Source organism: Eutrigla gurnardus, assembly GCF_963514095.1.
Source record: "Eutrigla gurnardus genome assembly, chromosome: 19".
In the NCBI taxonomy this organism is placed as follows: domain Eukaryota; kingdom Metazoa; phylum Chordata; class Actinopteri; order Perciformes; family Triglidae; genus Eutrigla; species Eutrigla gurnardus.
This window is the reverse complement of record NC_139930.1, coordinates 16,182,150-16,198,530: the sequence shown is the minus strand read 5'-3', so window position 1 is coordinate 16,198,530 and position 16,381 is coordinate 16,182,150. Positions and strand designations below refer to the sequence as shown.

The window sequence follows — 16,381 nt, the reverse complement described above, 5'->3', positions numbered from 1 at the left end:
GAAACCAAAGTCGAATTGCTCGGTCCTATTTCTGACACCAGTGAGCCTCCGTACCTGGCAGAGACGAACCCCGCCGATCACTCCGTCACAGCCCTCTCTGATTGGCTGCCTGCTGCTGTTCACGTGAACCCCGTGTGGGTTTTGTAGCCGCGAGACGGAGATGTGCTACAAAGTATCGAATGTGAAGAGAGAGAGGAGCTCGCGACCAGAGCGGTGACATCAAAGGCTGAGAAGAACTGCCGTGATGCCGGGACTTTAAACGGAGGAACCGGAGCTGCTCCACTCTACAGGTAAGACGGTCAGGTGACACCAAAAGGTGAACGTACTGGTGACGCTAACAGGTAACTGTTACAGGTGGGAGTCACGGCTGGGGGCTGCAGCTAGCATACGAGCTACAGGTGAGAGGTCCAGGTAACACTAACAGGTGGACTCCAGCCGAGAGGGTTCATTGTGATCCAGAACATTGGCACACACCGAGCTGCGTGACGTAGCGTACATGTGTTTGTATCAAGGTGTGTGACGGCAGGTATAAACATGCAGAGGTGACGGGAAGCATGTTGCACAGGTGGGCGTGTCCGCCGCCGTGTTTTACAGTGGATTAACTTCCGTGTTACCTGCGTGGCAGCGAGATATTACAGGTAAATTCAGCCACTGGTGTCAGAGCAGGGCGCAAGGTAGGCTGCAGGGAATGATGGGTAATTTCTGCTCTCAGGTGTGTTTTCATCAGGAGCAGAAATCCTCTTGATGGTTCTTCACCGTGTCGTGTTTGTGATTTACGTGATGAGCCGGAACGCAGCGTCGTTCTGCAGACTATGTGTAGAGACTGCTGTTGTTGCTGGTCCTGGGTCAGAATCAAGGTCCCCTCAGGCCCAGGCGGGTCCTGATCCTTCATACCTTCCTTTCACCAGCGGTTGGATAAAACCACAAACGGGGGGATGTCCACGGTTAACAAGGAGGCTTTTAAAGGTCTCAGGTCAATTTGCATCTGTAGTAGAGTTGGGATGCTTCCTGGTTTCACCGGTCCGGTTCGGTGTCGAGGCTAAACCGGTTGAACTGGCATTTGTCCTTATGACACATTCTGGAAAATTAAAAACCTCAGCAACCTGTGCGGACGGCGTCACGTCACTACATCCAGCTCGTCTTGCATTATTAATAAGCAGCAATAATGACGAGTGATTAACTTAATATTGGCTGCCGAGGGGGGAGGGGGTCTGACACGGTGTACCTTGTTTTTGTTTACTTAGTCGGTGCTTCACTTTGCTGCTTCTTCTTGGGAAGCATTAGTGAACCAGCTTAGAGGTGCATTTACCGCCCCCACCTGGTTTGGAGTTGCTACACTCGCATTCATATCTCTCTCTCAGACTCATTAAGTTTCACTCGATATCGACGCCTAGTGGTAAAAAGTCGATGTTCTGGTCCGGTGTTTGATTAATATCAAACCAGTTTTCGAAAATGTTTAAACCGCTATATATATGAACCAGTTCATGTTCAGACAGGAGGCAGCACGGCTAGACGCACGATGGTCCGGACTCCCAGAACAGGAATCAGTATGTTCTGGATGATGCTTTTATGTCAGAGTGTCCACGGACTGTCTCACGTCCTGTCTCACGTCCTGTCTCACGTCCTTTCTGTCTCACCTCCAGCATGCCTATCGACATGGCCTTGCCTTTGTACCGGTCCAAAGAGGACTTCCTCTACAGGATGCCCCATAAAACGTGCAGCCCTGCTCTGAACCCCTGCCTGCGGTTCCAGCAGACCCACCACGTGGACCAGACCGGACCCGAGGATGTCGCAACCTCTGGGACGGACTCGAGGCAAGCCCAGAAGCGCGTGACGTTTGCGGACCGGCGAGGTCTGCCGCTGACCAGGACCAAGGTGTTCTGTCCGTTCAGTGACCCCATCGACGTCCCCCTAATGGTCCTGAAGACACTCAGCTCCACCGTGTCCCCGGCCGCCGAGCAGGACCGGCTGGTGCTGGACTTCGCTCAACCCTCCTCGGACTACCTGCGCTTCCGCCAGAGCCTGGAGAGGAACTACGTGAGCCTGGAGCACTGCGTCCTGAAGGATACAGCGTTGGCGGGAACCATCAAGGTCAAGAACGTGTCCTTCCAGAAGTCCGTGGTCCTGCGGGTCACGTTCGACGGCTGGAAGACCCACATGGACCTGGACTGTGAGTACATGAAGGACACGTATCCCAGCTCGCACTGCGACACCTTCACCTTCAGCGTGGCTCTGCCGGAGCGGCTGAGGCCTCGCGAGCGCGTGGAGTTTGCCGTCTGCTACACGGTGGACGGACGCGAGTACTGGGACAGCAACCAGGGGGACAACTACCGGGTTGTCCGGTCCTCCATGAAGACCTGCCGCCGAGACTCGCTGGACTTTGGGATCCACTTCGACCGCTACGGCAGCCCCACGTGTTCTCACGGGATCTTCCCCGACTGGCCCAGCTACGCTGGCTCCGAGAACTCGGGGCCGTACTACTGAACAGGAAGTAGCGTTCTGGTCACCTGACCAGGTAACCGTGACATCATCTTCCACCTGCTGCAGCCAGCAGGTGTTGTCATGATCCGATTCTGTCCTTCATTAATTGAACAACATGGTCCAGTTCTGTGTGACGAGGAAAACCACTTGAACCATTAACTGGTTCTTAAAAGAGTTGATTGATTTTCACGTCTGCAGTTACGACATCAGTTAGCTGCTTATGTCAATGATTGTTTTATAAGGTGATCTGAGATCAGTGAATCTGACTTTAATGTTCCGAGGATTTTAGAGGTTCTGCTCAATAAAGTCAAACGTTTTAACTTCTGGTGTGTAATAACATGTGGAAAGTTCTTAAAGTGGATGTGAGTTCATGCAAACGGGTTTCAAAGAGAACAATTAAATATATTTTTACATTTTGGCTCCAGTTTTGTTTATTTGCACATTTCATAATGATTATTTTTCATGTATAAACTCTGCTTGCTGGTCCAGGACTGTTCTGCCGGTCTGGGACTCTGCTGCCGGTCCAGTGTTGGGAGTCGTGGGGGGCTGGAGCTGATCCCAAATTATTATGATGTATACACTTTAATTATCAGTTTAAGACTCGGATAATGTTCTTCATCAGGATTGTGGATCAGATGTGAGTCCGGCCCACTCAGAGAAACCAGGTTGTGAAGAGAAGAACCATATTCATGGATCCTACAGCTGACCCCAGACCAGTTTATCTGGTTTTATTTCTTTGTTCAGCTGGTTCTTCTCTTGTCATCGTGGATCTGACCTCCAGGCCTCATGTGACCCGGAGAAACCAGGACGAGGATCTGGGGAAGCTGTGTTTGTTCTGCAGGTAAAACAGGTTCACTGACGGGCAGATCATAAAACCTGGACCTGGTTCTAGTCCTGGACCTGGATCTGGAGGAGAAACGGGTCTCTTAACAAATGCATCATCTCTGCCATTCAGATCAACATGATCACATGATGAGGTTTAGATTGAACATGATTTATTGAGGTGAAATGATGAAACAAGCTGACAGACAGGCAGCTGGTTAACAGGTACATTAGATCAATTGCTTTCAAATGATATCAATAACAGATTATTGAGACGTATGACACATCTCTGTTCAAACAGATAATATTAATAATATATTACAATAAGATTAAACTTTCGCTCAGACTGATCACGTGACTATAAATCAGCTGATTATGTTTCTGTCCTGCAGATGGAGACAAAGTCCTGTCATGTGTGTGTGCGTGTGTGTGTGTGTATCTTCTGTAAAGTCTAAATGTTGACTATTTAATATTCTTGGCAGCTCATCACTTTATGTTTTTCACATTTCTTCTCATGACATTGGGTTTCTTTGCTGATTTCAAGCAGCTTTGTAAGAATACCGTCAGAAAAATCACTTTCCCTTCTCCTCCCTTTCTCCCCCCAGCAGCAAGAGGGAGGAGGAGGAGGAGAAAGGGAGGAGGGACCAGGGATCTGACGCAGTGAAGCGGCCGCCTCGCCTCCACTCCTCCGCTCCCAGGAAGAGAACGAGCGGCTCGCAAAGTTCACACAAACACGGACGTTTTCCCGGGGAGAAGAGCTCCGCAGTACGGCGCGTTGCTGCGATGCGGACGGACGGAGACCAGCGGCGGCCCCGGACCTCGGATCGTGGTCTAAACCGGGACCTGTGACCGCCGGAATACCGCTGAGTGGCGCCGGGGAAGAGGATGCCTCCGCGGCCGCAGACTCTCCTCCTGCCGCCGTCGACACGCCGCCTCGCTCCGCCACAGAACCGCTCCTTTGTCTGCGCTCCGGCGGCGGGTCCGTCCACCATGCTGCCCGCTGCGTCCCCATGAAGCCTCTCCGTGATAACAGGGAGGAGGAGGAGGAGGAGGAGAAAGAGGAGGAAGAGGAGAAGGAGGAGGGTGGGGAGGAGGGGGGCTCCGGATCCATGGAGGACAAGCAGACCGACCTGAGGACGGCCCGGCTGTGGAGGGATGCCGCCCTGCGCGCCCGGAAGCTGCGGAGCGACCTTCGCCAGCTCACCCTCTGTTCCAAAGACAACCGGATCGTCCTGCCGGAGGACGTGGCCGACGTGGAGGTGTTGAACCTGGGCAACAACTCGCTGCAGGAGCTGCCGGACGCGCTGGGGTCCTCCCTCAACAACCTGCGGGTCCTGGTCCTGCGCAGGAACAAGTTCTCGGCGGTCCCCCGGGTGGTGTTCGAGCTGGTGCAGCTGGTGGAGCTAGACGTGAGCCACAACGGCCTGCGGAGCCTGTCTGAGGGGGTCGGGCTGCTGAGGGGGCTCAAGAAGCTCTGCATCAGCCACAACAAGATCCAGACTCTGCCGGCTCAGATCGGGGCCCTGCAGCTTCTAGAGGAGCTGGACATCAGCTTCAACGAGCTGCACAACTTCCCCAAGTCCTTCTCCGGCCTCGCCAGGCTGCGGACCCTGGACGCGGACCACAACAAGCTGAACCAGTTCCCCCCTGAGATCTTGGCCCTCGGCGAGCTGGAGGAGCTGGACTGCTCCGGGAACAAGTTCCAGGGGCTGCCGGCGGACGTGATGCAGCTGCGGTCCATAAAGATCCTGTGGCTCAGCAGCCTGCACATGACCCGGCTGCCGGACTCCTTCTGCCTGCTGCAGCAGCTGGAGAGCCTGATGCTGGACGGGAACCAGCTCACGGCGCTGCCCCCCGCCTTCGGCGGTCTGCACAGACTCAAGATGCTCAATCTGTCCTCCAACGAGTTTGAGGACTTCCCCCAGGTGATCCTGAGCATCACGGGGCTGGAGGAGATCTACCTGAGCAGGAACAGACTGAGCCAGATCCCAGAGGAGGTGGGGGGTCTGGGGCGGCTGGCCAACCTGTGGCTGGACAACAACAGCATCACCCACCTGCCCGACTCCATCGTGGAGCTGGAGCGGCTGGAGGAGCTGGTCCTGCAGGGGAACCAGATCGCCATCCTCCCAGACCACTTTGGAAAGCTGTCCAAGGTGAACATCTGGAAGGTGAAGGACAACCCTCTGATACAGCCCCCCTACGAGGTCTGCATGAAGGGGATCCCTTACATCGCAGCCTATCAGAAGGAGCTGGCTCACGTGCAGCCCGCTGTGAAGCCCCGCCTCAAGCTGGTCCTGATGGGATCCACCAATGCCGGGAAGACCCGGCTGAGGCAGAGCCTGGTGAGCCGGCGGCGGGACGGGAACGGCGTCCAGGGAAACAAAGGGATCGAGGTGACCAACTGGGTGGCGGACGCTGACCGCCGCCTCACCTTCCTGGTCTACGATCTGTCAGGGAAGCAGAACTATGACCTCATCAAACCCTTCCTGCTGTCCCCCGGGGCGCTCTACGTCCTTGTGGTCAACCTTCAGGCGTATGCGCCCCAGAACTTCTACGCCCACGTGGGCTACTTCCTCCACCTGCTCAGCGCCAAGGTGCCCCACGCTGTGGTCTGCCTGGTGGGCACGCATGCAGACCTGTGTGGAAGGGTGGAGCTGGAGGAGAAGACGCTGGACATCCACCGGCAGATTGGGCTGCAGGAGAAGAGGGATGTCCAGATCCTGAGGGGTCTGGCTCTGCAGGTGGACCAGGCTCTGGAGCAGGGCTTCAACGTGCGCTCCTCCAGCCCTCACGTCCTCTTCTACGGCGTCTCCGACAGGAACCTGCGGCGCAGGAAGTCCCAGCTGCAGTACATTCTGAACCACCGGCTACAGATCCTGTCCCCGGTGCTGAGCGTCAGCTGCACCGAGACCCAGACCAACGTCCAGAGGCTGAGGGACAAGCTCACGTCCATCGCAGACCACCAGGACATCTTCCCCAACCTCCACCGCGTGCTGCCCAAGTCCTGGCAGATGCTGGAGGAGCTGCACCTGAAGCCCAAAGACCTGTGGCTGTCGTGGTGGGACTCGGCTCGTCTGGGCCTCCAGGCCGGTCTGACGGAGGACCGGCTGCAGAGCGTCCTGTCCTACCTGCATGAGAGCGGGAAGCTGCTGTACTTCGAGGACAGCCTGACCCTGAAGGAGTACGTCTTTCACAACCTCCCCCAGTTCATCGCCATCCTCAACGTCTTCTTCCAGAGGGACGAGTCCTCGCTGCTGGACCGGCTCCTCTCGGAGGGCGAGAGGGGGGACAAGGGCCGGGTGAGCCTGGTCATCGAGGACGAGAAGGGGGAGGAGCTCCGGGTGACCCACCTGCAGCAGCACGTGGAGGGCTTCCTCCAACACGGCCTGCTGCCGTCCAACGTCATCCGGCTGCTGCTGCGTCCGCTGATCCAGACCCAGCAGGACCTGCATCTGATCCTGGAGCTCCTGGAGAAGATGGGGATCTGCTACTGCATCAACAAGCCCCGCAGCAAGCCCCTGAATGGGGCCACGGCCTGGTACAAGTTCCCCAGCTACGTCAGCAGCGAGGAGCCGCGGGCGGAGGCCTTACCAGACTGCAGCGCCCCGCCTCTGTGTCACTTCCTGTCCGTGGAGCAGCTGCACATCCAGTACCGCTTCCCACTGCTGTTCCCCCCCGGACTGTTCGCCCGCTTCAGTGTGCAGATCAACAGCCTCGTGGTGCAGCGGTCTGACGGCCGCCGGCAGATCCACGCCTACCGGGGGAAGGTCCCCGTGGTCATCAGCCACCGCGCCCCCGGCGGCCCACTGCAGCCGGAGACCCTGTCCATCGCCAGCCACGCCTCGCTGCCCAACATCTGGACGGCGTGGCAGGCGGTGACGCCGCTGGTGGAGGAGCTGAACGCGCTGCTGCAGGAGTGGCCCGGCCTGCTCTACTCCGTCCACGTCCTTTGTTCCAAGTGCCTGAAGAGAGGCTCGGGCAGCCCGCACGCCTTCCCAGGTAACTCAACCCACACCGGTACCCAGCATGCATCACTGCACCAGCCACACACAGTTGAGTGCTGGTTGTGTCCTGAAAACAGATTCTAGTGGATACTGTCATAAACATACGTGCATCTATGGTTGAATATAATTACAATATTTAGTTTGATCCAAAATCTAAAAAGAGGAATTGATTAACTAAGAAAAAAATACATTCATCCCACACCAGAGAACATCATGAGTAAAATCTAAATATATCACATTATTACACATGTTAATTAGGAAAAATGAAAGTTTGATATAATTAATTAGGCCAACTAAACATTTATTATAATCAATTTCTTCAGATTATTTTCCGCAAATACGATTTCTTTTTCGTCTGTATTATTTGAACCTAACGATTAGTTGATTAATCAATAAAGTCAAATAGTTGATGTTTGCAGCAAATAATTAGCAGATTGATGGATCACATTGATCATCTTTAATCAGAGTGAATGTTCAGAAGAGGAGGGTGATGTTTGTTTACTTGGTATCCATGGTGATGTACAGGTCACATGACTGTTTATAAAGAGTCACTCCCACTCTGTGTGTGTGTGTGTGTGTGTGTGTGTGTGTGTGTGTGTGTGTGTGTGTGTGTGTGTGTGTGTGTGTGTGTGTGTGTGTGTGTGTGTGTGTGTGTGTGTTTCTAGTATACTGAAACTTTCTGTGAAATGCGTGTTTTTGTTCGTTTGTATCTGAAATGTTTCTCTTTGCAATCAAATCGTGCGTACGGTTGTTTGTTTGTTGTATTCGTGTCGGGGTCGAAGGTCAGAGCTGCTTTGGGTGTTTTGGTTGAATTGCTGAGGACGGACTTTGATTGGTGGTCAGATGTCCACACGGAGCCTGAATGCCTATCAGTAACAAACTGTTTGTTTCCAAGAAGAAGCTTCAAATCTGTGAGATTAAAGATGGTGATGATGAAGATGATGATGAAGGTAATGAGAGTGATGATGGTGATGATGATGATGATGATGATGATGATGATGTTGATGCCAGGAAGCTCAGTCAGTGATGAGGTCATCTGTTTGTCTCTGGACTGTGAGAATGATGTCATGGTAACCATCCTATGATGTCATCGCTGTAAGCAGCCCGGGTCTTCAACCAGCGAGTCATGGAAACGTTTGATTCTGTCAGAACATTGAGAAGGAGTGGAGATGGAGCGCCTTTAGAGGAGGCGTTGGCGGTCTGATGACTTCCTGTTAGACCCGAGGCACTCAGGGTTTTTTTACAGCTTTTATTGTGGCGGTCTGATAGGTGACTTCCTGCTAGACCCGAGGCACTCAGGGTTTTTTTTTTTACAGCTTTTATTGTGGCGAGCTGATGTGATTAATCTGATACATAATCAATAATCAGTCGGTTTGCAGGAAGCAGAATAAAACATACAGACGATTTAGTTGAGTTATATTCCTGGAATAACGAACGCTAGAACATGATGCATGCTGGGACGGAAGGATGTGATGATGTTGGCGTCTGAGTGTGACCTCGGCGTGACCTCTACGGACTCTGTTTGTGCTGCATTCATGACCTCATTCTCGTCAACAGAATAAACAGGAAGTGATTTAAGCAGCTGAATGAGTACTTCTGGTACTTTAAGTACATTATGATGTATTTGAACGCAGTGAGAGTATTTTTACACTGGTATTACTACACTGTTGTATTACTACTTAGTATAATACTTCTGCTACAAACACGTTCTGAATGAAAGTATGTTAGAAAATCCAGTCGACATCCAGAACCACATAGACACATGCAGGTACACACACATACACACAGTCACACACACAGTGACACGCACACACACTCTCTCACACACACAAACACACTCACTCTCACACACACACACACACTCACTCTCACACACACACACACACCTCGGGCTCTGGTTTGGCCTTTTAAGGACATGATATTTGCGGCTCCACAGAGGAGAAGAAAGTGGAAGTTGGTGTTTTGTTTTTGTCTCCGTTGGTTTTTAATGTTTCAGTGATTTATAAATCAATATGTTATCATCTCATTCACTGCGTCAACAGCTGATGGACACGGAGGTCTGGATAGAGGTCTAGATAGTAGACCACATGAGTCCAGAGACCAGACCAGACTATGTGGAGGAACCAGAGACTGTCTGTGGTCCAAACAACAAGGTCTCTCCTGTATTTATGTCTAGATGACCTTATTTGGAGTGTTGATGGAGCAGCTACAATGTTAGCGTAGCCTAGCACCCATCAACCAGACTCCATTCAGAAAACCAGCGTTTTAACAGTAGTTATCTTGTGGTCTTGCAGGACAGACCTAACAAAGCATGACTCAGCACGTTTTACTGATCCCCATCATGATGGAGTTATTTCAGCATCCTTTTCATCTGGTTATTGATATTAAATCACAGATCAATACTTTATTTTGGTTCCTCCAGCTGTGGTGAACCAGCCCACGTGGGCATATATGTATATTTATATATGCATATGTATATATATATATATATATATATATCTAAACTATATATAGAGACATGGTTTGTATAGAGTGTGGAGAGGCCGTCGTGTTGCAGCACTTTCACTCCTGCTTGGATCTTCCTTCTCAGTCCGACTCGCTGCTAATCTTAATCCAGTTACAGGATTACAGTCGGGATTAAAGGCAGTGGATGAGCAGCGAGGCAGCTCCTTTTATCTGACAGGAAGCAGCATTCTCTTTGACTTCCTGTCTCTCTACAGACAGAAATAATTGGCTTTTAGTAAAGTTTATATTTTATTTGTAATCTGAATGAATTATTATGAAGAAGTTTTACTGATCTGTCCATCAATAATCCATAATGATTGATTTGTTTTGAGGTCTAATATTGTTCATTTACTTCATGAGAGAAATCTGATCCAGATAAACAAGCATGTTCCAACATGTCCGCCTCCTAACTGTGACTCAGACAGGAAGTGATTGGTTTGCAGTCATGTGACCGCTCGCTGGATTCCTCCGGACTAGTTGAGACCTGTCAGGGATCCAGACCTGAACCTCGGAGAGACAACAGGAACAACGGTGATCAGACGTTTCTCAATAATAGAAATGAGAGTTCAGCTATTTTAAGAACCCATGAAACTTTGAAGGGAGACCAGGTCTTAGCCGAGTCTTTCTAGTCCTGGAGAGGACTCTCCAGCTGCTCGTCGTGGTCTCCGTCTACTGATCTGGTCTCTGTAACACATCAAGGACCTCTACAGTCCTTCCTGCTGTCACACACATCTGGTCTCAGGCTCTGGATCTGGACCAGGACCTTGATGTGGATGTGAGGCCCGCTGAGTTATTTCTGGTGTTTCCTCCGCTGTGGAAGTCGACCACACATTCCTGAGTCCACTGCTGATGTCAGAGGGTCTGATCGGTCTCTGGTCTCTGGTCTGAACTGTCACTGTATCTGACCGGTCAAACTCCATGGCATTTATTTATGAGATATATATAGAACCATGTGAACCACATATACCTGCATGGTTTCTATTGGCATCAGATGTTGTTGATCAGCAGATTATGTAAGAAGCCTGAACTGAACCTGTCTAGTCTTCACTTAGGTGTGTGTGTGTGTGTGTGTGTGTGTGTGTGTGTGTGTGTGTGTGTGTGTGTGTGTGTGTGTGTGTGTGTGTGTGTGTGTGTGTGTGTGTGTGTGTGTGTGTGTGTGTGTAGGTGTGTAGTGTGTGTGTGTGTGTGTGTGTGTGTGTGTGTGTGTGTGTGTGTGTGTGTGTGTAGGTGTGTAGGTGTGTGTGTGTGTGTGTGTGTGTGTGTGTGTGTGTGTGTGTGTGTGTGTGTGTGAGAGAGAGAGTGTGTGGGGGGGCTCCTTTAAATCCTCCTCAGGCTGGAACCTGATCCAGGACTATTCGTAGAGCAGCGCTCTGGTTTCTGAGTCGACCTCAAAGGTCACATGACATGATATTACAGCCTCGACTACTTTAAATGTTCTAATATGAAATAATGAATGTAAGGAAAACAAATAGAATCCAATATAAACGGTTTCAGAGGGTTGGTCCTGAAACAGGCCCCTCCCCCCCCGCTGAGTCACCTGACTGACTGGTTCCAGCGGAGACCCGGGTCATAACCAGACCTGTTCCAGGGTCCGGACAGATTCCATACCACTACTATAGTGTTGCCATGGAGTCAGCAGTGAATGAGCTGTTAGTAGTGTAACCATGGAAACCGAGGAGAATGGGCCGGCTGACCTTCGACCCTGAACATAGTTATCAGCAGTTTACTGGAGCGCTGGATTCCTAGCCCAGTGCATCATGGGAGCAAAAGGGTTCCTATCCCAGTGCATCATGGGAGCATCAGGGTTCCTAGCCCAGTGCATCATGGGAGCAGCAGGCTTACAGAAGGTGGATTAGACCTTATTTTCCCCTGAAACCTCGGTAAGCGGATCCCAGCTCACATCTGATCTTTTGTTCTTGTGGACCGTCAGTGTGACCTGGTTAACAGCTGACGGGTCATGTGACCCTCCCTCAGCAGAAATATATGTATTTGTTTAAATAGATGAGGGACCAGATCCACCGCATGGTACTGGAACCAGGACTATGGAGGTCCTGTTGGTTCACCATGAGACCCGGTCCAGGAAGTCCAGTTAGGGTCCCAGATTTAAGGAGTCCAGAAGAGGTCTGTGTTCATATTCCAGCTCCGATGTGTTGTCAGATTATCTGAACGGCCTTAATCTTAATCTGGTCTGCTGGCAGACGGCAGGATTTACACCAGTCCTTCATGTTCAATAAAACACGTTTGTTTTATAAATATTTATATGAATATTTGTAGCAGCAGAACAAACGCTGGTCGTCCTCTCACAATAGGACAGGAAGTGAGTTTCCTGGAGACAGGAAGTGAAGCTGAAGAGCTTCCTTCCTTCTATGGCTGCGGGAGAAACCAGACCAGCAGCTTCCTTGGGCGGAGGGGGGGGGGGGATTATTAGGCTCTGACCTGAACCAGGACTTGATCCAGGACCTGATCCAGGACCAGTTGGATGTTTGGTCATCAGCTGATTTCCAGCAGCAGAAAAAAAGAAATATTCACATATTTGATCCGTTCGTGTTCAAAGGTTCAGTTTTACTTTGAATGCAGCACCTCCGCCTCCTCCCCTCCGCCTCCTCCCCCCCCCCCTCTCCTCCTCCTCCTCCTCCTGGATGAAGGCTTCTGGGCAGAATGCAGGGTGGAGGAACACCTGCAGACAAGACTCAGGGTTTAACAGCCTGCTGGTTCCAGACCAGTCAACTAACAGTATTTAGAACGGATCTCTGAGTGGATCTCTGAGTCACAGCTACAGTCAGAGATCCAGGAACAGGTCCAGGAAAAGATCCAGGAGCAGGTCCAGGAACCAGGAACAGGTCCAGTCTCTCTGGCTTCAGTCCAGCAGACCAATCAGCTGCAGACAGAGAACAATCAGGATCAATAACTGATGGTAAAGTATTGCTTCATAGAACATGACCGTCTCCTACAGCACGGCCGAGTACTACTGACTGTGTGTAGTACACTGTGTACCTGCTGTAGTAGTGTGTGTAGTACACTGTGTACCTGCTGTAGTACTGTGTGTATTACACTGTGTACCTACTGTAGTACTATGTTTAGTACACTGTGTACCCGCAGTAGATGTTTCATAGTGTTGTATTGAGTTCCTCCCGCAGGAGACAAGATGAAACAGTGTATTTCCTGGTTGGGGGGTGTAAGTCCTGGAGAGGGGCAGGTTGGGGGGTCTAAGTCCTGGAGAGGGGCAGGTTGGGGGGTGTAAGTCCTGGAGAGGGGCAGGTTGGTCTGTAGAGGGTAGATTAGTACATTAATCTGGTTTTAGCCCTCATTGTTTGATGATGAAGAAAATAGGCCAGTTGTGTTCCTCCAGGCGACTCTGTTTGTTTGTTAATTCAGAAAACATCAGTGGATGTGAAGTTTCATATTTCAATCTTTAAGTCATATATATATATATATATATATATATATATATATATACAGTGTATATATATATACATACAGTATATATTATATACAGTGTATATATATACATACAGTATATATATATATATATATATATATAATATATATATATATATATATATATATGATATATGATATATATATGATGATGATGTTGTTATGTTGTTGTTGTTCCAGGTGAGCTGCTGAGTCAGCTGAGACCTGAAGGTCTGACCGAGATCATCTGTCCAAAGAACGGCTCGGAGCGGGTCAACGTGGCCCTGGTCTACCCTCCGACCCCCACCGTGGTCAGCCCCAAGTGATCCGAGGGCCGGCTCGCCTCCCCCACCCCTCCCCCACCACGCGGACCGGTCCCTGAAGGCAGCACCTGGACCACCGCCTCACATGTACGGGTTCATGATCACTCGGCTGATGATCAATCACATGATCAGAGCAGGAGCAGCCAATCACAGACGAGGAGCTGAACCAGTCTGATTGAAATCAGGGTTTTTGGTGGAAGCCTGAAAATTCAGTCAAAATGTGAAAAGAAAACGTTTCACTCATTTAGCAGCTGGCTAGTTAGCATGCTAGATAGATACTTAGCATGATAGGTAGCTAGTTAGCTAGCTAGCATGCTAATTCCATGCTAAAATTCCAGAACATGAAGAGCAGCACATGATCTGCTGGTCTGGGTCTATACTGTTTCTAACACTGTTCATGGTGGACCTTTACATTAGCTCATGCTAATCACTAGTGCTAATGCTAATCATTTTAGTTTGAGTATAAAGTCCTCAACGTACCAGATCCCTCTTCTTCCTCCGTTTCGTTTGTAATAATTTGTAATAATGCTGATAATATTTATATTAATATTCATGCTAACTGCCGCATGTCTGTGCTGCAGGCTGCCAGCTGCGGCTCCGTCGTCTCACCACATCAACAGGATTCAAGGAACAAACTGTAGCATCACACATCACCTCGGACAATAAATGTTTTTCCTGAACTTTCCCAGGTTTGTACTCCGAGTGAGACGCTCAGGGTCAGAGGTGAGAAAGGTCATGGCGCGGTCGGGAACCAGCGCTCGCTGTGGACTATTCAGTTTCTCTGAAAAGCATGAAGATGAGTTCAAGTTCCTTCAATGATTCACACGTGTAAATATGTCTCCGTCGACTGGAGCTGCTGCTGTGTCTGAGCTTAGCTTAGCATCAAGACTGGAAACCAGTGAAGCCGTTAGCATGGCTCAGTGGTCTGCCATCGTGGTGGACGAAGTACTCACATCCTTTACTGCACTAAAAGTATGAATACCACACTGTGGAAATACTACAAAATAAAAGTCCTTAGTTGAAACTAACATCAAAGTAAAGAAGCATCAAAATAAAGTTAACAAAAGTAAAAGTCCTCATGATGCAGAATAATATATATGATATTATTATAATCATCGATACATTCATGTCGATCACTTTATATTCTGCTGGCCTTTTCTTCTATAATGAGACAAAATATATTAATTTATTCACCTCACAGATGTTTACTCATGTAAAGTACAAGTACTTCCTGTACAGAAGTACCATGCTGGAGTTAATGTATTTAATTATGTACAAATAACTTCTCAAACAAACATTCAAATGATATAAATAATTACAACGTAATTAAAAAGAAAAGAAATCATAAATTATGAATGAAATCAAAGACAATGATTGACTTTTTATTGTTTATCACACTGTTTGTAAATAAAGCTTTGTGTGTCTGTTTTGATCGATTGGTTGAAATCAGCTGTTTTGTCATGTTTAGTGTGGCTAAGCTAACCGATGCTAGTGACGCAGCAGCAGCTCCACAGCGGTGAGAAGGTGAACCAAACCTCCAGTTCCCATAGCAACCAGCAGGAAGCCCTGATGGTCCACAAGTGGGCGTGGCCACAGGGACCAAGACTTTTAATGAGGTCGAGAACGAGATGGTTCTGTCCAATCAGCTTTCACCCCCCCTCTCTCCCCCTCTCTCTCCCCCCTCTCTCTCCCACTCTCCCCCCCTCTTTCTATCCCCTCTCTCTCTCTCCCCCCTCTCTCTCCCCCTCTCTCTCTCCCCCTCTCTCTCTTCCCTCTCTCTCTCTCTCTCTCTCTCTCTCTCTCTCCTCTCTCTCTCTCTCTCTCCTCTCTCTCTCCCTCCCTCTCTCTCCCCCCCCCTCTCTCTCTCTCTCTCTCTCTCTCTCTCTCTCTCTCTCTCTCTCTCTCTTTCTCTCTCCTTTCTTCCCTCTCTCCCCCCCGGCTAGATGATGTCACGGTACCACATGGACTCTACTGCCACGGATCCAGACTGGAGACTCCAGACTGGAGGATCAGGTCTTTGTCTCCGGATGTTTTTCACTGAACTGTGTCCATGTAAATAATATCTTTATTTTTGTACGTTGCCACTCGAGCTGTGTGTTATTTACAGTCTGCATGACTCACGGTGACTTTTCTACAGTGAACAACATGAAATACCAAATAAATCAATACCTGGCTTTAGTCCCACTGTGTGCTTTCTGATCAATACGTCTTCATCATCACACATACTGATTCATATATGCATGTGTAGCACAAACACACTCAATGAGCAGGTAAGATACTGTAAGAACTGAAGGTGCAGTACTGCTCTTAGTTTAATCTATAATAATACATCTTCATGATCATCTTTAATACGTTTTAATATAAAATAAATAAAGCTGTCGGATAAATATGTCACCTCTGTGCTGTGTCCTTGTGTTGTATTAATTATTCATTCATTCATAGTTTTATCATATTTTATTTATATGGACGTGTGTGTCTGAAATAAAGTTTAATTTCATTATAAAGTACATTTGGAAAAGAAATAGGAAGTAGCAGGACATGGAAATACTGAAATAAAGTACATCTACACTGGACACACTACAGTGGACTACACTAGCACTGGAGTAAATGTATTATTTTTCTCTTTTTTTTTACAAACTTTATTTAATAATTTCACATATACAGCAGATCAGACATGTACTCTACATAAAAATGACTTAAAAATACATTGATAAAAAGAAAATAAATAAATGGGGATAAAAAAGTTCCTGTAACCATACCATATAAAATAAATATATAAAGAACGTATTAATATTCTATAAATAAATTAGTTTGAGAGTTTTACTAATT

At 49.0% G+C, this 16,381-nt stretch overlaps 2 protein-coding genes across 4 annotated transcripts; both read left to right on the top strand.

Moving 5' to 3' along the window:
- The first annotated feature begins 144 nt into the window (after positions 1 to 144).
- Positions 145 to 2,869, top strand: LOC311029961 (protein phosphatase 1 regulatory subunit 3B-like). Its single transcript, XM_084035386.1, has 2 exons — positions 145 to 290; positions 1,644 to 2,869. The coding sequence occupies exon 2, from the start codon at positions 1,645 to 1,647 to the stop codon at positions 2,482 to 2,484; it is 840 nt and encodes a 279-aa protein (XP_083891512.1). The 5' UTR covers positions 145 to 290; position 1,644; the 3' UTR covers positions 2,485 to 2,869.
- A 1,103-nt stretch (positions 2,870 to 3,972) lies between these two features.
- On the top strand, positions 3,973 to 15,730 carry mfhas1 (multifunctional ROCO family signaling regulator 1). Of its 3 annotated transcripts, none has more exons than XR_014598944.1 (3): positions 3,973 to 7,302; positions 13,431 to 14,241; positions 15,496 to 15,730. XR_014598944.1 is itself a non-coding variant. In XM_084035720.1 (2 exons), exons 1-2 carry the CDS (start codon positions 4,314 to 4,316, stop codon positions 13,553 to 13,555), a joined length of 3,114 nt encoding a protein of 1,037 aa, XP_083891846.1. In that variant the 5' UTR covers positions 3,973 to 4,313; the 3' UTR covers positions 13,556 to 15,335. The 3 variants fall into 3 exon arrangements, 1 of the variants encoding a protein (XP_083891846.1); XR_014598945.1 differs by lacking the exon at positions 15,496 to 15,730 and having other exon boundaries at positions 13,431 to 13,639; positions 14,134 to 15,328; XM_084035720.1 differs by lacking the exon at positions 15,496 to 15,730 and having other exon boundaries at positions 13,431 to 15,335.
- Positions 15,731 to 16,381: the final 651 nt, after the last annotated feature.

What these genes read in the sequence shown, in the direction of transcription:
- LOC311029961 (XM_084035386.1), top strand. Translation starts at nt 1,645, where the DNA reads ATGCCTATCGACATGGCCTTGCCTTTGTACCGGTCCAAAGAGGACTTC.
- mfhas1 (XM_084035720.1), top strand. Translation starts at nt 4,314, where the DNA reads ATGAAGCCTCTCCGTGATAACAGGGAGGAGGAGGAGGAGGAGGAGAAA. An exon ending in CAGCCCGCACGCCTTCCCAG is followed by an intron (nt 7,303 to 13,430) that starts GTAACTCAACCC and finishes TTGTTGTTCCAG; the next exon opens with GTGAGCTGCTGAGTCAGCTG.